This window comes from Poecilia reticulata, chromosome 11, assembly GCF_904066995.2.
Source record: "Poecilia reticulata chromosome 11, P_reticulata-male-v2, whole genome shotgun sequence".
Classification (NCBI taxonomy): domain Eukaryota; kingdom Metazoa; phylum Chordata; class Actinopteri; order Cyprinodontiformes; family Poeciliidae; genus Poecilia; species Poecilia reticulata.
In genome coordinates, this window is record NC_088840.1 from 19148568 (window position 1) to 19171130 (window position 22563).

Consider the following 22563-nt stretch of genomic DNA (forward strand, 5'->3'; position numbering starts at 1 on the left):
ATCACGTAATTATTATTATTATTTTTATCATAAACACTACCGGTTACCGGTTATGTGGAAAAAGGAACCATGAATTCACCTTAATTTAGACAAAAACTTGTTTTTAATAACTTTTTCCAAGAAGAAAACTAAACAAAACAGGCATTGTGCAAATTGTACTGCTATCAGTAATACTATCTTTAACAGACTGATAACACATGAAGGCTCTGAAGAGGCTAAATAATGCAAAGAGCCAAAATAAAACCTCTCAACATTGCCAAAAAATTCAAGTATAAAACTTAACATTCAAAGGCAAATACAGGATCCATTACAATAAACAATCCAGAGTTACTGAATGAAAACTTCCTGATAGCATGGCGGCTAGCTGATTACTGCTAGTTGTGAGTAGCTGTTTCTGACTGAGCAGAGTAATTATGCAGAACAGGGAGGAGATCGATTATTTTTTTTAGAGATTATCTGTCTTATGTTGGGACAGCGAAAGTTTTAATACTTATGTAAAATGTATTTTTTTAAGTTAGATGCTGCAGCTTTAAGCAGAGGTTCGGTGTGAGAGTCACTACCAGGTGGAGCAGAAGCGGCGCTCCGTCTGTGAAATATTACTACCTGTAGCGTAGCAGCGGTTCAACAGCGAGAGCAGAACTAGCATCTTACATTGCAGCTCGAAGACTTAAATAATTTTGCGGGTTATTTGTTTAGCTTTCTGACCGTCATGCTAATCGGGGTGAGTGTTTGTAGCTGTGCGCTGCTTTACCTGCTATCTGATCCTCCGTATGTCTTTTTTACTGCAGTGAGCCTCGATGTAGCCAAACTCCGTCAAGTATGGCATTGTTTTTATGTTATATTATTTTCGTTGTGTTGATGCATTTTGACGTGCTTCAATTTTCCGCCGCAACACGCAAACGTCCCCATTCACTCAGTGCGTTATAGTTCCACATCGCTTAGGATTTGTTGCTGCGCGTTTGCGCAGAGTGAAGAAAAGAGGAGACCAGCTGCAGAGGCAGGCTGAGAAATGAGATGCAGGTGATCGGTATCAGCAACAAGAGCCAATGATCACCAATCACCGATCATGCACTTTTTCACGAAAATCGGCCCGATTATGATCGGTGACCGATCGATCGGCACACCTCTAATATATATATATTTGGTATTTATTTGGAGAAAATGAGAAATGGTCAAAATACAAAAGATCCATAAGGTGTTCAATGGGGATCATTAGTGCAATGGTTTCTTAATTTTTCCAGAGACTTTACTCACAGTTAAAATTGTGAATGATGAGTCAAAAGAGAGACCATTAATGTGTGTCCTACCCTGAGCTTATGCCAAAAAAGACAAAGTATTTTATTATTCTTTTTGAAAAATTCTACATTTGATGTATGCAAAAACAGGTTATGTGAACAACTTGGCAACTTCCTGTAATGTTTTAGACCCTGTAAATTTAGATAGAAAGCCAAAAAAGCTGCATAAATTTGGATATGTGTAATATTTTGATCTTTTTACCAACAAAGCAGAACATTTGCAGAATAAAGTTTTCAGACTGTCATGAGCACACCCGCAAACAGCGTTGCTTTTTTTCCAGAGAGAGGTTAAAAATATAAACATGAAGCAGAGCAAAAAAAAAAATTTCCGTGAAAATTCCAACTTGGTTATCAAGAGCAGACAATTTTATGATATCTAAAAGTTTCCGTAGGTCAAGTTGAAGGGGGGAAGACTCAGTCCTGATCATTTTGTTCTTATTATCTTTTCTTCTCCTTCTCCAGGGTGCAGTGATCACGCCAGCCATGGACCACACTATGTCCATGCAGCCTGCCAGCATGATGGGCCCTCTCACCCAGCAGATGAACCATCTGTCCCTGGGCACTACAGGAAGTGTGAGTTCCCCTTATTGCGCCGTCATGAATCACACAAAAAGAAAAAAGTCTCAAAAGAAATTCTGAGCTCACAAGAAAACTCTGATACTCAAGGGCAACTTCAGCCATCACTGTGTGATCACAGCAGGGAGATTTATGAGCAGCTTTGTTGTTGGGTTTAATTTTAAAAAAAGAAGAAGAAACTGCACCAACTTTACCCTCTGCTGGATATACTCCCAAAAACAGTTTTTGTCATTTCACTTTATTCACTTTTCTTCAGGATTTACTTTTCATTCCTGAATGGATTAGAAGGAAAAGTTTAGTTTAAGTGCACAAACACAACAATGATCAGTTGGTAAAGGTTTTTGTACTGAATTGAAAGCAGCCAAGGAAAAATGTGGCAATGTTCTAAGAACCTGGAAAACAATTGATTAGAATCCCTCCAGGAGATAACAACATAGTGTCTTGCCAACAAGATATTAAAAAAAAAAAAAAAAGCAAAGGAGCCTGGATTTTATGCATGACATATTAGTTATTACTTAGATTTTAAACATTTGATAAGAGATCTGACTGCAGCTCATCCAGTGAATGATGATGAACCACATAATAATTGGTTTAATGTATTTGGACAATGTCTTAGTCGCATATTGACTATACTTTTCAACATGGAGACCTAAAATAACTTTCATAACTTCAAATCCTGCAAAGCAAAAAACTTGTAATTCTCAATATGTCCAAAAATACTATCAGAGATGAGTATCTGACACATTACACCGTGACATATTTTGTTGATAAACGCTGGAAAATACAGTTTGTGTAAAACTAGCCAGTCTCTTCCTGCTTCATTAGAAATTAGTACACCAGTAGCTGCCAGGAGCAGTTAATCAAATGCATTTATTATTTGATCATCAGGAAGTGTGACCATTGCTCCAAAACTGCACTGCTGACGGGATTGAAATTAGGTCGACTAATTTGGAGCCATTTTATCTTTGAAAACATTTATTTTTAATTTAGTTCAGAAACTCCAAAGTGAGTTTCTGAACTAAAGTGAGAGGTTTTAACGCTTCCTCTCGGAAAAGCCAAACAGCCTTAGTCTGTCGCCACATGTTCTCAGCCATAAATCTGTCATATTATTTAGTTTTAAACCGCTTGCATTCACTGCGAAGATATTGAGAGAGCGTATTTCCTCCCTAATCTTCGACATTAAACAGATTTCCTGTGGAGCTTACTCCCTCTGCTCTCCACCCTTTTCACTTTCACCCTCTGATTTCAGATTCTTTCTCACACTTTCTAAATCACACATCAAACATATCTCTCCATCAGTGGCACTTAATGTGCTCGTTCGCTCGCTGTACAGTTGCCGTCCCCACATCAAGAAGGCGCCCCCTCCCACCTCCGCCTCCACATTTCAGGATCAAGTCGACTTAGAGGTGTCACACCGCTCTGAAGCTCGACTGTCTGCCCTAACCCAGCTGCCTGGGGGCAGACAAGCAGACAGCTTTGCTCCGGTGCTACGTTTGATCTCTCTGTGTGAGTTTGATTGAAACAGTGCTGTATTGTACAGTTACCCATGTGTTTCCAGGTGAGCTGTCAGCGACTGTGACGCCATGTTGGCTCTGTCAGGAATGCCCCCCCTCATCCTAATCTGCCCCAGCTGTGCTAACAGGCAGGATTAGAGACTGGCTAATCTATGGTGATGGGTTCTGATGTCTGATGGGTTCTGTTGTAGGAGAAAGTGGGTTACGGTATTTTTCCTCCCTTTTGCCGTGTCTGGTTTTACCCCCTTTCTGCCTGCTTAGCTTTCCCGAGGCGATGTGCTGTGCAGCAGAGCTCCGCTGTGGCCGACCGGCTCACGCAGCACGCCACGCTTGATCATCAACGGGGATTGAGACGCGTTTCCTGTGAAGCTGATTCTTAAGCCAGATGTGAAAAGCCTTTCATTCAACCTAATTGTGAAAGCCTGTTAAAGGGACTTAGAGCCCAGGATGTTCAACTATCCGTGTAGTAAACCGGAGCTGACGGCACATATTCTTCAAGCGCATTCCTCTCGGATGTAGTTGCACATGTGGTGGCGGGGGCTTGTTTGGATGGCCCCTGCTGGTCACGTGACTTCGTCCTGGCCACAGCAGAGCACCTGCAGTGAGTAATGTCTCCAGAGTCAACAACTTATCCAGACTGGCTCTGGCAGGAGAAGCCACACCTCAGAATAATCTTGGCTGTTCCTGGGCTCGCTGCGGCTGTTTTTCTTCCTTCTCCCCTCCAAAAAAAGAACCGAATGTTCTCCGTCCGCCCAAGCTGTGACACTCTGATGGTGACCGGAGCTTTCCGAGAACGCCGTGGTATTTTGCTGTGTGGTTCTGGAGGAAAATTGTGCTTCATAACGAGGGAGCGTGGATTACCAGCTCCTAACGGTCACTGCCTTGGAATTTTAGCTGCTTCTCAGGAAAAAGTTGGGTGTCTATTTGGCACAAACAACTTGATTACAGAATACTGAAGAACCTCAGGCTTTCTGTTTATGGATGGCCCACATAAACATGCCATCCATGCTGCTTGCTGATTTATGACACCATGTTTGGTGCATATTGCTCCGTTACTGATTTATTTACGGTCTTTGAAGTCTCAGCACTTAGCAGGAGTCTATCTGTCATGCCAGTTTGCGCCTGTTAGCTGCTGTGCGTCTGTGGAAGTGCATATGTTCCCTTTGTCATTTTGTCACTGGTGTCTGTGTGCGTTTGCATGGCTGTCAGTGTCTGCATCTGTGTGTGAACTACTTGATGTTTGACATGACAAGAGGTGACCTTCCCTCTGCGCTCTTCATCCTATTCCCGTCAAGGCGTGTACAATTCAAGTCCACGTTGTAATGGTGGTGATTGACAACTTGCTTCCCCGGAAGACGCACAAAGCAGCTTCTTATTTTATATCAACTGTTCTCCTCGGTCCTTTAAATCTTTTAGGACTTTACCCTTTTCTTTATTTCACCAACCTTCTCCCGCACTGACGTTGTAGCACTTCAGCTCAGTCCTTACACTCAAATGGGCAAGAAAGGTTCTAATCTATTCTTTACAACATTTCCTTATTGCTGGACTCTTGCAGTCAGAGAGTCAGCCTTACTTTTGACTCCAAAGTACTTTGGAGTTGATCGTTGACTCACATCCCGAAGCTACAAAACAAGCTCAAAGCATCACACCTCCACTTGCCCGTATAGCTCATATGCCGTGCTGGCTTACTCCAAACATCTGTTGATTCATCTCATCCATCCATTTTTCATAAAATGCATGGTTCACTCAGATTCAGCTTTTCACTCCTAAGCCATGATATTGTGTTATTTTATAATTATATTGTTGGGAACGTCACCTGAGCATTGCACAGTCTGGTTTCCCAATTGTAAACAATCTTTGCCTCTGCAGGAATAAAGACTTCAAGTTGCTTGGAGTTTGGCCTTGAAACCCTTTTCTGATTGATTGGCAGCAATAATTGATTTTCTAAGTTAATTTACCGTTCCATCTTTGCTGTGTATGAACACTCACCTGTATCAAGACCAGCAAACTGCCAACCTTAAACGGACGTTTGCACACTGGTAATCAGTAACTGAATTGCATTGGGCATCTGGTGGCTGATTTGCTTTTTAGAGCTTGTGAAAGCAGCAAATGTTTACCGGCTTTAACCTCATTCAACATGTAATATAACAACGAAACCTGTTGTTTGTTTTTTTGCATGTTGGTTTGGATTTGAATAATTTTACAAGCTGGCAAAGACTAGGTCTATTGTTTTGATATAAAAAAAAAACCATAGAAATGAAAGTGGGTGTATCATTACTCTTTACATTCTGCTGAGACTGGCAGTGTGGACGAATGTTACTCCTTTTCATAAGTTCAGCTACTCCTTAGAGCTGATGAAGCAGGAACACAGACACTTAAACGCACTCATCTGTGCCTCGTTTCAGGTTTCCTGGGCTCAAATAAAACCTCCACTGATGGTTGGAGTTTGAAAGAGGCACTTAAATATCAGGCATTGGAATATAAGGTATTTTTCAAAATGATTAGTTTGGATTTCACTTCAAAACAAAAACAGATTATATAAATTGTAATCAGAGCCTATCCCAAACACTCCACCACCTTTAGAGACCTGCACTGAGAGATTCCAATGCATTAACCTATTACCAATTAAGATTTTCCACATTTTGTACAATTGCAAACTTTTAAGGTTTTATGTGACCAACACAGTGTAGAAGGCTCTTTTCTTAAGAAAAGCATTTCCACAGCATGACGCCGCCACCTCCAATGTTCACTGATGTTCAGTGCTACCTTTCTGCCATGCATATTGTTTTATACGGTGGCCTAAAAGATCAGTTGTTGGACATCTAGCCAGGCTGCTGTTGGTGGTGAGCTAACTGCTCAACTGCTAACTGCTTCCCTCCTTGCTCCCACCAAACATAAATTGTGATCTAAGTCATTTTGGTCCAGAGTCCCAAACCACTGTGGCAACAGTGTATTTTAGTCTATCCTATGGATTTTCATCGTGGCATTGCTGCATTGCGGTCCGCATTTACACAGGAGTCATGAGCATGTGTCATGGAGAGTGATGGCAGCGGGGAGGCTTAAGGAGTCTACTCACACCAGCCTCGTTAGGGAGCTATTCAAGCCTACCGTTCATCAAAAATACACACACACCATCTGCTCCTGGCCCACGTGTGTTCGTGCATAAGCATAGATGTAAATGTGTGTGACGAAACATTTATCGCCAATTAGGGATGCTTTATATTACCCAAACTTGTCCCCTGACTGGACAAGGAAGGACTAAGAGAGCTGAAATTGGAAAAAAAAAAAATAATTATCTCCTCGATTTGCCACACAGGCGGCTGCAGAAATATGACTTACTCTACCTGCTGTATTAAATAGGTTAACTAACGGTCATAATAGAGGAAAAATCTTATCTTATTAAATTTTCCTGCTAAATATATTCCAAATTCCTTCCCCAGTCCTGCAGAGAAATATCACATTTCAAACAGACATTTTCCCCATGACAGGGAGATTGTGATAATGGCTAATTATCTCTCACTTTCCTTCATTTGCTTTCATGCAGCCCTCGCAGGTGAGTTGACTGAATAAGTTAATGGGGAGGAGAGGCGCAGACCTCAAGTACCAAGAAGAAATTGGTATGCATGGTTTTGATTCAACGGGGAGAAGGTCACTTCAACAATCTGATAGGCCCCCTTTGAGAAGGAGGGAGGAGTAAGAAAGAGACCGTGACAGCAAGGTGAGAGGGAAGAAGGGAAGGGAAGATGTGATGTGTCAGGAGGTCTGGATACTCTGCCTCACCCTGTCCTCAGTGTGACAGCCCCGGAGGTGTGATAACCTTAAATTCATGTCCAAAGACCTGTGCGGTCACGCTCACTCATGAACACAGACTAACATCCATCCCGGGGCATCCTCCCGGCTCCGTGTAGCGACGGTGGGGGAGTTAATCACCCGTGTCCGTGGCCTTTAGCTGCTCTCATTAGCGGTGAGCGGTGGAGCCGTACCCGATCCATTAGCAACGCTGCCGGTAATGACACTCTACCAGCATCGGCGGGCCCGCAGCCAAAAAGGGCCTCGCAGCCCGCTGTAAGCCCCTCCATTACCGCCTCCTGCTGCACGTCGCCGCCGTCCAACAAGGACGGAGAGGCGCAGGGGGGAGAGGGGTGGGAAAAAAAAGAGAAAGAAAACAAATCGGACCTCCCTTTTCCCTCAGTCCGGAAGGCAGCAGGAAGAAGAGGGGAAGCTCCCCGGCGGTTTTTTATCTCGGATCACATCCGTTGGCGCTGCACCACAACATTATCGTTCCAAGCCTCTTTGTCTTTGTCGCTCTTTCAAGCACAGAGAGGCAGGAGCACGTGATGAATGTGTCTCGCATCCAGCTGCACACGAGAACACACGCAGACACCGATACGCACAGTTGCGTTGACGAGAACTGATGAAGGCATGTTCTAATTAAAACCGGGCCCATGTTGAGGCTTTCAGCAGGAAAAGCCTCCTCTGCATTGCGTGTGGAAGCCCCGATGCCCAACATGTAAGCAGACCCGGGTCATGCCTGTAAAATGCCCACTGTACAGAGAGCCTGTTTAAAACCAAGGCAGGCGTGACTAAAGGAATGTAGGCCACAGGCTACAAACCTTCCGCTCTCCTTCACAAGCAGTTAATTCCCTTTTTACTCCTTTTTTTATTATTATTTTATTTTTTATTTTTTCATCTCTTCAGCAGTTACCCAGTGTATTTGCTTGGCCTTTTGAAGTTGTGGCGGGACAGCAGGACATCTCCCCCTCCTCCTTTTCCTCTCTTTCCGTTACACACACTTGTCTGATCTGCTACGCTCGCCTCTTGGTGGACTCGTATTCTCTTAGCGCCCTCTGAAGGATTCACAGAGCATAGCAGTGTGGGCTTTCCTAATAGTTGTGGGAATAATTACGTTGAATGAGTGTTCCGGGGAAGTATTACGATCTGCTTTTGATGTCAAGAATGTATTTCAGCTCTAATATGTTTCTGGGATTTGTGATTTTAATGAGTGTCTTAGGAGTTTTTCTTCTGAAAGGATTTTGTTTAACTACATGCGAGTTTTTTTTTAAAAATGTTGTGATTGTGTTTCAGTACATGACTGCTGCAGCTGCCGCCGCTGCACCTATGCAAGGGACCTACATTCCCCAGTACACTCCTGTGCCTCCAACAGCCGTCCCTGTCGAAGTAAGACCCACACGCATGAAAAGCAACAAAACCCTGCAAAAAATGTTTTCACTTCATTAAATAGTTTTTTTCTTTGCATATTTTACATTTTGAAATCGGAGGCATTTTCATTTAGTCCTCTTTACTCAGACTCCTTTACATAAACTCGTCTAAACAGTAAATACAGTCCACATGTGTGACGTGTTCTCAGCTTCAATAGACACAAGTTGTTCACTAATTTTGTTTTCTAACAAAGCAAAATTAGTGAACAACAACAGCACCAAGAAGAGTAGGCGGCAGGTCAGAGAGAAAGACTTGGAGAAGTTTAAAGCACTGCTATGTTGTAAGACAATGTCTCAAGCTTTGAACTTCTTAGAAGGTCCAGGTCCAATCCATCCAAGAATGGAAAGTACATGGTATACTTGCGAACTTTCCAAAACCTGTTTTGTTAAACTGGCAGGCCAGAGAAGGAGAATATTAAATAGAGAAAAAGCCAAGAGGCTCAAAGTAACTCTGGAACAGCTGCAAAGGTCCAACGCTCAGGTGGGAGAAGGAAAAGTACAAATCTGACTTTTAAATAAGGGCATCAAGAGAACACAACGCACATGTAGAGGAAGTTCATTTTTAGTCTTCATAGACAATGTGTACAGCAGAAAACTAACACAGCAGATTCTGCTGAGCAGATCATCCCAAATGTGGGATACGGGTGTGGCAGCATTATGCTGTGGGATTGTCCATCTTTAACAAGGTCAGACTTGATGGAAAGATGGCTGAAGTCAAATGTGGCAAGAAATGAAAGCTGATAGACGCGTACTCCAAAAACCATGCTGCTGTAATTACAGAGGATGGTAGTTCTCACATTTATGAGCTGACACAGATCGGGCTAGAAAATATTTAATCACCACACTATTCTAATTGTGATTTGAAATTTTTCCAGTTCACAAGCTTTGCACTACTTTTTGATCTCTTTACATAAATTCCAGATGAAGTAGATTAACATTTGTTGGTGTTATGTGGGGGGGTGAGAACATAAAGCAGAGCAGTCATCAAATGAAAAGTGCTGAATTACGATTATATTCCTCACTGTGTTTTCTAATAGTTTCCCCAGACCAGAAAATAACAAGTACAAAAAGTGCAAGCAAAGCAGAATGAGTCAGAAGTTTGATAGTATTTGGGGAAAGGCATTTGAAGTGCAGCACAGACTTCCTCTCCTCCTCGGTGGTTGTCTGAGCTCCTGGCAGGTTCGGGCAGTCTGCTCTGAGAAATGATGAACGTGTAGCGCCGGTAGGCGGGCGGGCAGCGGGGGAGAGCGGGCGAGCTGTCTGGCGGCTGACAGTGCGGTCATATTCAGATGGACTATCAGTCGTGTATCAGATGACAGCAGCTGAAGTGAGACACAGCGCCGGCGGAGCGGCCTCTCTCTCTCTCCCGCAGCCGCTTCGAGCCGGTAGCTACCTGAAACATCCGTCAGCCGCAGAGGCCTGGTTAGCCCCCGCCAGCCACCGGACAATGACAGTTTCCCCTGACACATCCATTAGTCGCCCCTCTCTTCTTCTATTTTCTACCCCTTTCGACTCCCCACCCCTCCACCTCAGAAAGTTGCTGCCTTGGCTTTTGAAGGAGTCGCACAGAGAAGAGGGATGTAGATGTAGCATAGCCCTCGGCGTCCTCTTCCTACTTCATCCTCACCGCTGTCCTCTCAGTCCCGGCGTCGGCAGCAGGGTGTAGATCACTGTATCGGCCGGTGACTGCAGGGCTGATGTATGGACAGGACATCTTATCCTTGAGAGCTTGTTAAAGGTGATTGAGATGACTCGGTGATGGGCGCAATCGGTAACGCTCGACACATACAAAAGGCTAAAAGGGTTGTTGTGATGGATTTAGCGCAGACAGCCATCTGTAAAGAAGTTTTTCACCCCAAACACAAACTGTCCCAAGTCACAAACGTCTGTTCAGCCAAATGAGAGAGAATTCCCTTTTACGGGTGTTTTGTTTTGTAGTTTATTCGATAAGCTACTTGCTCTATCAAAGCTTTGATAACTTTTGTAGAGCTTGCGCTTTTCCAGAAGTTAAATGTCGCTTTATGAAACCTCACAGGTACTTGCCAGAACTTTCCCCAAACTTATAATGTATATTTTCTTTCAGACTTACTAGGTACTTTGAGGAAATTGCAGAATGCTTACTCTAAAACTTTTCCCAGGTATATTCCCTACAACACACTAAGTACTTACCAGAAACTTTCTAAGTACCAATATTTTTGCAAAGGTTTACAAGAAAGTATCTAATAAATTCTATAAAGAACCTTAGTATGTGGTAAGTTTTTGCAAGCACCTTGTGGAAAAACAACACATAAATCATCCCAGATCTTGAAATTACCCACTAAGCTTCATGAAAGTTCTAGATAACTTGTTGGTAAATTCCAGAAAGTACCTTGTAACATCAAGCTTACCTTGAGGGTTCTAGGAAAGGACCTGGTAAGAAAATAAAACTGGTGAATTCCAGAAAGGTTTTGGTTTTGAGGAAAGCACCAGGTAAAGCCCCACCTGGAATCAAACACTGCCATGTTTGATTGTTGGTTTGTTTGTTTGTGTTAAAAAGACGGAGAAGAAAAAGTAAAAATACACACCATACACACACAGAGTAGCCTGATGCTGTCACACAGAGGTCTTACTCAGCCCTGTGCCGCTCTTCCAGGGAGTGGTGACAGATGCCTCACCCCAGACGGTGGCTCCTTCATCACAGGAGGTGGCTGGCCAGCAGCAACAGATCCAGGTGGACAGTGCCGATCACGTTCCTGCTTACTCATACCAGTCCAAGTGAGTAAGTCAGACAACGGAGGACGGATGTTTTTGAACTTTAGAGTCAAAGTCACCCTTTAAAGGAAATACAGCATCAGTGGCAGACATTTTATATAGCTAACATTAAACTGTTGTTGTAGACTGAGCTCGACTGATCTGGAAGTGTTCTCGCCTGATTTTGATGAAACACGGGCATGAAATGAAATTATTATATTTTACCTTTTTGATTTCCAGAGTGGAAGGTGATGCAAGTTTAATGATTTCAAAAAAGGGAATTATGGTCGAGTCAGTCAAGCTGAGGTTTTGTTTAGCCTTTATTTCCCAGTTTAGCTTTACTTCCGCATTCATGTCAACTGCAACCTTTGCTTCACGTTGCACAGTGGAAATAAAGGTGAAGAAAACACTTTGCTGTGTTTCCTGGCTTGTGGGCATCAGTTATTATAATTCACAGAGCGAGGAAGTTGCTACGAAATGCCTACGGCCACCGATTGCTGGAACAAGCTCTGGAGAGTCTCTGTAAAGCTTTCATTCATTATGAATTTATGGTCCAACTGGCCTCTTCAGAAAGCAGTAGCGATCAAGGCGTTCACTTAATAGGCTAATTAAGCCAAACTATTTTGTGCTTTTGTTTTATGCTTTTGTTTTACGCATCTTACTTTTCCTTCCACTCTAGAGTCAAAATAATTAGCATAAAGTATTGTGGGGAAAATGTCAAATTAGTTCATGTTTTATTAAAATTTCCCTAATCACAAAACCATTTTCATAGAGCAATGATCTCTGCGTTTATTAGCGCCTCTTGTCAGTAAGTGTGAAGAGCTTCATAATATCTTTTTATTGAAGTTATTCTTTAATTTAATAATTTACATGTGTATCCATTTGAAGATTTCTGAAGATGAGTACTATTTGAAAGGCAGGTTTTCTTTCTTATGTTGAAGTAAAAGGGAAGAAATAAACAAATGAAGTCGTGGATTACTAATTAAAGATATGTTGATGAAGTAAAGATATATGCTTTCTTTTTTTTAAATTGGTTTTTAAAATGGTTCTCAATCTAATTTTTTTTTTAATTTATTTAAAAGTCTTCCAGGATTCATACAAATCTTGACGGTGCTGTATTCCCTTACTCAAAAGAACAAAAAAAAAAAAAAGTATTTCAGTCTGAAGAATGATTTCTTGAACAGAACAGGCATTTAATACTGATTCTAAAATAAGACATTCATATTATTCCAGTCGGCTGGTGTCATTTTTGGCAGCTTTTTAATTCTTTATTGTGCCGTCAGCTGTCATCGCTGTTGCTCTGTTGTGTTTGTAAAAATATTCTTTAATTCCACCAACTCCAAACCCTTTTCTCTCTCTCTCTCTCTCTTCCTCTCTCTCTCTCTCTGCTTTCTCATCTTCTTATCAGATAGCAACGGCCTGAGCGAATGTTCCTGTGACAGCGTTGCCTTGAGACAGAGGGTGGCTGCACTGTGAATGTGAGGAAAAGAAAGAGATTACTTCCAGATTGCCCAGGCACCAAAAAAGAGACACTTTTTTTTTTCATTTCCTACCTGGCCTACAAGAAAAAGAAAAAAAAAACAAGACTGAGGCAAAGAGTGCTGAGGAAAAAAGGGGGGGATGTGGGGGAAATTACTGGGCACAGTGCAAAGAAGTAAATTGTTTTAGTCTGGGAATGAAACCCGCCTAAAGGGCTGGGCTGAAGCTTGAAAAGTTTCTCAAAGAAAATTCTCAACTAATAAAAAAAAAAATAGAAAAGGCAAAAAAATAAAATAAAAAGAGAAAACTAAAAAAAAAATTAAAAACGGTTGAATGCGCTGGTAGGTGATGAAGTTTATTTTGTAATTAGAAAGGGGGAGGCAAAGTTTGAGATACACACAGAGATTGTCTTCCTCAGATATTAAGCTACGGTTTCTTTCCAGTCTTTTTTTTTAAGTTCTAGTGTTAAAGCTTAGTTTTCTAGATGTATTTCAAAAAAAAAAAAAAAATGTTTTTTTCTTCTTTCTTGAATCTTCATGGCCTTAATTTGAAGGGCGCCAGAAACTTTTTACAGAGTGAAAGTCTGACGTCTAGTTGGGAGGGTTTAAAAACAAAAAAAAACAAAAAACAAACCGTCTCTTGGACCTCTGTGGGGAAGGGGTTCAAAATGCTGAATGAGTTGCTCTAAAGAGGGAAAAAAAAAAAGAATCTATCACATAAGCTGTACAGATTTAATAGAGAAAAAGCTTTTTGTTTCATTTCTTCGTTAGAAGAAAACTTTGATAATTATTATGTCAGAGGTAACTACGTGTCAGAAGTAAACAAAATGTCTGTTGTTGGGACGGGGTGGGAGGGGTGACGCATCGAAGAGATTTTACACAACGAGAAAAAGTAGAAAACATAAGAAGACGCGCTGCGCTGTGGGTGCAGCCTGTTGCGAATGCTGAACTTGTTTTTTTATTCTCATTATCATTTTACATGCCGCTGTCGATGACATTAGTGCTTTTTATCGGCCACATTTTACCTTTTTTATGAGCTTTAAGATGTTTTTAGCCTGCTTTGCTTGTCACACTGCAAAAAAAAAACAATGTATAAAAAAAAAGAATAAAACTGAAAAAAAAAATGAAAAAAAATTCAAATATCTTCTGGCAGTGAAATAAAACAGTAGATTCAATAGGAGCTTATGGTTTAAACCAATCAGTGCAAAAGCAATAGAAGAAATTGTTGACAATTTCTGTAGTCTTTCCTAGTTGTGGATCAAATGCAGCCCACGGACGGCCATTTTTATACCAAAGATGAAGAGACACTCTGAACCAGAGTTTGGCTTTTGTTTATTGTTTTCCCCCCTTTTTTCATTTTTAAGTTTGATTTCCTTGTTGTTAATGTTGATGTTGTTGATGTTAATGTTGTTGATGCAGTTGTTGTTGCGGTTGTCGTCATTTGTTTGCTTATTTTTCTTCTTCTTTTTGTTTTTTTGTTTGTTTTTTTACCTTAATGGCCGGACCAGTCCTACAATCCTTCTCAACATGTTGCTTTATTCAGAGTCGGGATCATTTTTCATGCTTGTCCGATCTGTCTCTCGCTCTCTTACACACATCCACACACACACACACACACATACGCACACACGCACCCCCACACACACACCCCCACAAGCACACACACACACGCAGACACACAGCTTAAATACTCACAGAACACACGTACAACCTCAAAAATAATCGGACAGTATTTAATTGTGACGTGTTTTTTTTTTATTTTGATGCTTTGAAGGCGTGTCTCACCTCTCGCTCAGATCCTGCAGGGAAAGTGTTGGCTAGAGCAGAGGAGGAAGGTTTCTGGAAACACTCTGAGGTTTCTTTCCTCTCTGTGGTTTCTGTTTGTCTCTTTATCTTGTCGATTCAACCAATATTAACTCAAACATTTCTCAGCGAAATAAGCTGCAGTGAGAATCACTTTGCTGCTATTTTTTTTTTTATCTTGCTCACTATACCATCCCCAACATTTAAACAAACTGAGTCACATTTGCTGCATCTTTTTAAGGCAGGTAAGTTACTGCTCATAAAGAAAATTACACAACCACAGGCTTCGTCATATCAAGAAATGATTGCATAAACTTTGACACCAAATGGCACTGTTCTTTTTTACCTTTACGGTATATTTCTGTGTATTTACTCTCTTTACCTTCCTCATGCCTTCAGTAAGGCGGCATTAGGAGGCTGGAGGACAGGCACTGACTGAAACCACTTTCTATGCTTCGTATTTTCTTTTTGCTTGCACTCCTTTGTTATATTGTTCAGCTGCAAGTTTCAAAACTAATTTGAGGTCTTCATGTAGAACGGAGCACCAGGAATCCTCGTCTATCAAACGTAAACTTCAGTTAATCAGATTCATGAAGGGCTGCTCCATTTTGTTGACATTCGTTACACCTTAAAGGATTTTTTTTTTCTATACTTTTTCTGCTTCTCGGTGAAGCGTCCAGCTGTCGTTCATCTTAGTTTGGAGGCTGCTTGCCCTTCATCTAAACATGTGAATGTGTTGGAAGTGAAAAGAAACCCATAGCGTCGATGTCTGTTGACGTTTAAACGTTGTTGTCCAGTTGTGAAGTAGGCAGTAAATGTCAGGCTCTGATGGGGTTTAATTAGGGTAAAAACACACGAGCTAACAAAGTTAACTATGTAGCTTATTTTTGTATTGTAAAAGTATTTTTCGCCTGATCAAGATGTGTAAAAGGCTTTTTAAAAAAAATGTATCTTTTATAGCGGTAGCTAAACTTCACATTGAGATTTGGGAAAATAGAAGATTTAAATTGAGAGCATTGTTTGGAAGGGGACACATTTCATGTCATGTTTGACATAATCACCAGCATAACAATTGCCACCTTGCAATGCATTTTTGTACGATAATTCACTTTAAATATTTCAGGCTGTCTAAGGAGGGTGTTCCATACAGACGGTTATTTCTTCTACCCACTGCTCCAAATGGGCAAGACAAGAAAACATATTTTAGCGGGACTCTTTTTTGCTAATTTTCAGAAAATCCTGCTCTTATCTTCAGCTAAAGCACCATTAAAATGTTTAAAACGGCAGGAACTGTGGCAAATAAGGCTGAACTAGTTTATTTTATCACCATGCACAGACGGTTACAGAGCTGTAGAGGCCACCAAGTCTGTCTTTAAGAGTCGTCACTGCAGAGACTGCTGTATGGACAGGAACTGGTTGACCTGAAAAAGCCATAAAAACGTCCATGTACGTCTAGCGTTTGGAGTAATAACTAAATATAACCCCAGCTTTGATCGTAGAGCATTACTTTAACACCAAATTCGATCTATTTAAAGACGCTGAAGCCATATAAATTTATGAATCCTATAAAAATTTAGTAAAATAGCAACCCAGCTGTGGAAATTTTGCTGGCAAAATGTTTCAAAAATGCAGTTCACAGCTTCGAATAGGGGAGAAAACGGGTTATTAGTCTGATGTTGGGGAGGGGGGAGAAGAATTAAAGACTTGTACAAGCTTTTTATTTGTCTGCTTATAATAATTCAACTGCCAACACAGAAAGTTCACGACCTAGCGAATTATATTTAGTTTTTTTTCACTAGAAGCTGTAAAACCGCTTCCATGCAGTATGGGACTGTAACCGGTCCAAAAATAAAACGTTTGTCCAGAGAAAAGGCTGGCTGAAACCTCGCTGCCATCGGTTCTCCTCTGTGACACTAACAAGCATCAGTAGAAGTGTGTTTAAAGCCAAAAAAAGGACAAATTGTCCTGAACACCTTCCCTGATTATGTGCCCAGCACGGCGGATCTGTGGGAACTGAGTGCGCTCCTCACCAGCCATATCCAGTCACCGATGGCAGCTCCTCGGTCGCCCTCCACTCCGAGTGCCTGTCACGCCCCTCGTTATCCCACCAGGTTGCACAAACAACTCCCTTTCCTCTGATCCTGTCTTTCCATCCTCGAGCCGCATGGTGTTTGCAGTGACTTCACATTTGTGGACTTGTCCCCGAGGAAGTCGTCTGTGGGAGAACAGCAATTTCTGCCCACATTACAGCAGCCTGTTTGTGTTTTCAGTGTTCACCGTCCTGCTTTGCCCCAACTGTGGTGCCGCAGCTATAAAGAAAAAAGGGGGAAAAAAGAGACAACTGGCAAGGTTTATGTGCCGTGGCGAGGCCAGGCTCCTTTCTGCTCTGATTTTTTCCATCCCTACCTCGTCGTTTGCCTCCTCCCTCTCATAGTTTCTATCCGAGGTCTCTCGTCTTTATTAGGTGGTGCAAAAGCAGAACCGCAAACCAATTTCAGTCACTCTCGCAATGAGCCTTGACGGACCCAATTTGTCTCCCTCTGGGGCAATAGGATCCACTCCAATGTCCCTCAAAGACCCCAATTCTTCCTGAGAGAGGAGGAAGAGGAGGAGGAGCTTTTTGTTTGCTAATGACAATATTTCATTTCATTAGTGCTACTGACGGACTGCACATTGCAGGCAAACCGTCATCGTGCACGGCAGCGTTTGTACGTAACAATCAAATTGAACATTTAGTGCCTTTTAACAAAGCTTCCAAATGATTCCACGTTCTCTCAGTAGTGAAGCACATGGAAGAAGAGCTTTTGGAAGAACTTATGGAATCTCCTCAATGGTGCTAAAGGTGGAGCTGCGTTCCATGACTGGACCTCAAACTAACTCCGTTGACTTGACATTGCACAATTGAAGCTGGTCCACAGGTGTGTGCTTAAAGCCATATTTATTTTTTATTTTTTTATTTTCCTGTGTAGATCACCATTTTTTTTGTCTGACATCTGCAAGACACACAGTCAGATCAAACTATCAGTAATTATTCCAGGTCAATTTGCACTATTTTGCACCCACTTATTTCCATTTTATCCCCATGTATTTTCACAGTAAACAAACCATTTCATACCTACTGACTTAAACTGATGCATCACTTTATTTTTCTTAGAGATGTATTTTCATGAAAATAGATACAATCATAATGAAGCTCACGATTCTTATCCTTTACTTTAGTAAAGCATCCTTCTGTAGAGGGATGTTATTTATCTTAGGCACGTAACCACATTTCCTCACAGAAGACAATAGCTGTGTTTCCATTAGTTACGCAAATTGGAATTGCGAAAATGAATTTGCTTAATATAGCAAATATAGTATAATATAATATAAGGCAATTTTTCAATAAAGTTGGATGAGGTGGTTTTTCGTCCGTATCAAAATTGGTGTATTTCGCAAAACTGCAGTGAAAGCACTTTTTTTTTTTCCCGCATCACACAAGTTATACGATAAACGACCAGACGTTACTACTGCCGGAAAAGAGGAAGAAGACGACAGGAAGTGGTTGGAGGATGACGGCGCGACATGTTTTTTTTTTTTAACGACTTATTGCTTAAACACATTCACGTGGGATTTTATTTGCATTTCTTGTTTGACAGAAATAATAATTCTGAAAATCTTTTTTCAACATAAGCAGAATGTCAGCAAAGTTTTGCTCACATCTGTAATGAAAACGCAGCAAAAGAGAACATTAGCAGAAATGACTGTGATCTGTTCCTGAGGCAGATATGAAAGGTTGCTAAAGTGGACATGAATTGGCATCTTGCTGGTACTAAATCCGCATAGATTTCCAGAAAGGTTTTGTACAAATCAACCCAAATTATTAAAGTAAAACTTGTGGGAGTGATGAGATGACAGGGCTGCTGCCTGTTGCTACCAAACCGTGATCAGCTGTATGTTATTTTTTGTCCTACTTCTGATCTATCTGCCTCTCTACATTTGCCTATAGTTGACTCTGATCTCTCACTGTGTCTCACCTTCTCTCATACTGTTGTGTTTCGCAGGTATTACTGGGCTGTAGAGCTTGACAGATACACTGAGACTCGGATCTCAAGCAAGTTTGTGCCGTCGAATTTGTTTTTGTTTAATTTTGCAACTTTCAGCAGCGGTATACCAGAATCCGAGTCGCCCAGCGGCTTTACAGCTTCTGTTCTTATAGAACAGAGAATATTGTGAATCCTAATAGGACTCTTAATGCACGAGTTGCACATCAGAGCACAGAGTGTCCTACAAATGGTCCGAGATTCAGTAGTAATAGCATTATGAGAAATAGGATTACAAATAGCCAAGAGATTATGTGGGGGGGGGATGCACAACTAAGAACATCAGTTCCATTTTGCTAATGGAGACTCAAAGAAAGAAAAAGACATTAAGGCAGGTGTTTTGCTACCAATATTTCACATAGATCTGAAAGATTACCCAACAAGCAGAAATGGCTTTTTTCTTAATAGCACAATGGAATAATGCACCTTCTCAGAATACAAATACCTTCTTGGTAAGTCTGCGGAAGGCATGCCTGAAATTTTAAGGAGGCTGTTGCAGAAATGTGCCCCCAGTCAGATCATGTGTCAGCACAAACCTGGAGCCAGCAACACCAGGAGAGAGAGGAGAGGGGAATCATTAGCTCTTGTTGCTGGGCAGAAGCGAAGTTTAGAGAGCAGCAGCTTCCCTGTTAAGGACTTACAGAGGTGACTAATTCGACCCCTCGCAAATTAGGAGTCTTCTCTCCGCCTTGCTTGCTCCATAACACTAAGTAGCCGTTTCCTTTTAGGCAAAACAACTGATTAATTTGTACCCTTCTCTGTCTGCCGTTTTGTCTCCTCACCTTACTGCCACTTACTCAGAAGTCCTTTTACCTAGATTACGTTTGTTTTCCTTTCCTTCAAATCGACGTCCTGCGTGTTTTACATATTTCCGCAGATCAGGATGCCTGAATCAGGTGAAAAGTTTATTTTCCAGCAGAACTTGAAGAAAAACAGGGGAGCTAACTTACCCATTTCAGTTAGCCGTCTTATAGCAGGAACAAAGCTAGCAGAGTTGCTGAGGCGTGTAAGTGTGAGTTGTGTAGTCCAGTTGTATCGTTTAGATCTGCAGAACACATAGATCTGTGTGCTCTGGAAAAAATATCTGCATATGAGGCAGCAGGGATGCGTTCAAAGCATAACCGGTCCTCATACAATCGAAGCAACTTGTCATCGATTACTTTGATCTTAATAGAGGAGGTAGTCTGATGTGGCAGCATCAAGCAGATGATGTGGATTAATTGACGTTTCGTATCAGTGGCCTTTGTTGCGAACATAAGGAAGTATAAGGAACTCATGGGAAAGGATGCAGCAGCCCCACTGTCTCTGTGTTGGAGTTAAGTCTGTCCAGAATCTTGATTCTTGTTTAAGAGTAAAACAAGGTAGGTAGAGCAGAGGTGGGACAATCTGGTCCGCAAGTTTTGGCATGCTGCAAGTTGAAAGCTTGCTCTTCAGAACCTGACTTATAAAACTATATTAGGACTTGACTTCTTCTGTGACGGCGTAGTAATGGTCTCTTCATAGCTGGGTCCATTTATATTCCAATGTTCTTCTATGGTCATGAGCTGAAATCAGCTTCTTTTTTTAGCTTTGAAAGGAATCTGTTGAGGGGATGGAGATCTGAATGTTCCACTGGAAGATCCACAATTTGCTGCAGGAGCTAGAAATTCATTCTGGGAAACTATCTGGGATCCTGTAACTCGATCCCCGACAATCGGACTGGCTGAATAATAGATGCTGTTATTGCTTATTCGTTGGGAGTGCTATAAAGTTTATGCAATCACTTTTTCAAGAGATTTTGCATTTCAGATCATAAGTAAAGGATCCAACCTGCTCGAATGCAGTGAATCTTACTCACTCACTGGCCTAAAATGAACTTCATAGCCAGAGACAAAACAGAAACAGCAATATTAGCGCAGATTTTTGATAAAACCTTGGGGTCATATTCTGGTCTTCTCTAATGTGTCCGTCCATCAAGGCAAGGTGCTTCCCCCCCCCACCCCCCCACCCCCTGATGCCTTTAAGCACATTCACTCATTCACTTCCTCGTCTCTCAGATCCACTGCCACCTCAGTGTCACAGCCATACTCTCATATTTCCATGTCCCGCTCACTTGTGAGGCTCTCCTGGATTCATTCAGTGTGAATGAATTCGGAGCCGTCCCCCCATTGATCGCCATGTGTTCGCATAAGCAGGAGTTCAGAGTTCCTCTTGCTGCAGAGCGTCAAGGAGAGCCGCGGCTCAATAACTCACTTTCGCACAGTCACACTTTACACATAATGCAGTGGGAAAATTGCTCAAACGAACACTCCCCACCCCCCGCCCCCCTGCTGGAGCGAAGCCCTGGGCTTTTAATTGATGCTTCGGTCCACCTCTGATGAGAGCTATCGATTGGCTGCAGAACCCCTGGAGCTCCAGGCAGCCCACACACACACACGCGCACACACACGCATGCATATATCCACACACAGGCCTCATGGAGTTCCAACAGCTCCACAAGAAAGTTAAAATCTGATACTAAGAAATAATTTTAAGGAATCCAGCAAAGAGAACTATTTATTAGGACAGCAGAGCAGTTTTTCATAACTTTTTTTTGCCTTTGTTTTGGTTACATTTTCTGTTTTTCCACTTTTTTTTTGTTGTTTTTTTTTTTTGTTTCAGCGCTGAGGAGGATACGGTCACGCCTCTCACACACACTCACTCACACACACACACACGCGTGTGCACACACAGGCGTTGCTTGGTGTGTGCGATCTTTGAGAATTTATCTGTACATCTGTGGATGTTAGGAATTGACTTGGGTTTTATGAGTTGTTTTTTCTCTCTCTGATGAAGCTTTCAATAAAAAAAAATGTGGGAAAAAGCAGAAGGAGTGCACGTTTCCTGTGTTTTGTGATTTTTCGCCGGACCATGAGTCCGTTCAAAACAACTCAAGCATGTAGCGTCTGAAAATGTAGATCTCGATTTAAAAGAGGAATGTGAATTCATGAGTTATGCTCAGAACGTGTCAAAGTTCGTGCTGTGCTGGTTTTGAATTCTAGGGTGCCTTAAAATACTCCATGCAACATTGATTGCTGACATTATCAGTCAATAATCAATAGACTGAATGTGGTTGTGTCCGTTATTCAGCAGAATGACTACATGTTTAGAACTACGAATGTAAAAACAAGTTCAGTTATGAGAATTTTGTTATGGCTTTTTGGACCTTAGAGAAATCTCTGAGTATTAAAAAAAATATTTCATTTTTTAATAGAATTTAGTTTAATTTTGGCTCTTATGACCTTTGTCTCTGCTTCTGATTGGTTGAGCGATCCTTTTTGACGACTCCTTCTCCAGAAGCTCATGTTTACAGTGAGCTTGATTTCTGAAACTGCATTAAATGTCTTTTTGTTAGAATTTTTGTTTACTTTATAAGCTGCTCTGCAGTGAATTTTTATTTTTTTTATTTTTGGGGGAGTGGAGGGCAGGAATGGGCTAAAGTTTTCCAAGATTTAGTTTTTCCTATTGCTTTTTTTTTTCTTCCTCTCCATATAATTAATTTTATTCATTACTGAAAGTTGGGAACATCCAAAGCTTGTGTCAGAGCTTTGGACGTGGAGGAACATCCAAGCAGACAGATTTCCTGTTGAAGCAAAGACCGACCGTCCCTCCAGCTGTGAGAGTCCAATTTGCAAATCCAACAAGCAAATGGCAGCATGTTCTGTGAAGGTAAGCAGCCATGTCTGAACCAGTCATTCACTCTTTTTTTTTTTTTTTTTAGTTCTGGTGCCAAAGGTTTACAGCTCATGCTCTGATCCCTTCTCAGAGTAAAGTAGGCCTGAGAACTAAGAATTAGTTGATAAAACTCCTTTCTTTTGGTTTCTGAAAACCTCAAAACTTTCCATTTG

The 22563-nt window shown here is 41.5% G+C and overlaps 1 protein-coding gene across 6 annotated transcripts in view; it reads left to right on the forward strand.

The window, feature by feature from the left end:
- rbms3 (RNA binding motif, single stranded interacting protein) overlaps nucleotides 1-21545 on the forward strand; it is a 339603-nt gene extending 318058 nt beyond the window's left edge. For 4 of the 6 annotated variants that reach the window (XM_008422426.3, XM_081612665.1, XM_081612667.1 and 1 more), the window contains 4 exons: nucleotides 1758-1868; nucleotides 8471-8563; nucleotides 11237-11358; nucleotides 12747-21545. In XM_008422426.3, coding sequence (XP_008420648.2) covers nucleotides 1758-1868; nucleotides 8471-8563; nucleotides 11237-11358; nucleotides 12747-12810 — 390 coding nt within the window. In that variant the 3' untranslated portion in view covers nucleotides 12811-21545. Of the gene's footprint in view, nucleotides 1-1757; nucleotides 1869-8470; nucleotides 8564-11236; nucleotides 11363-12742 lie in introns of those variants that run through there. The other 2 variants (XM_081612666.1, XM_008422432.3) reach the window with 2 other exon arrangements.
- Nucleotides 21546-22563: the final 1018 nt, after the last annotated feature.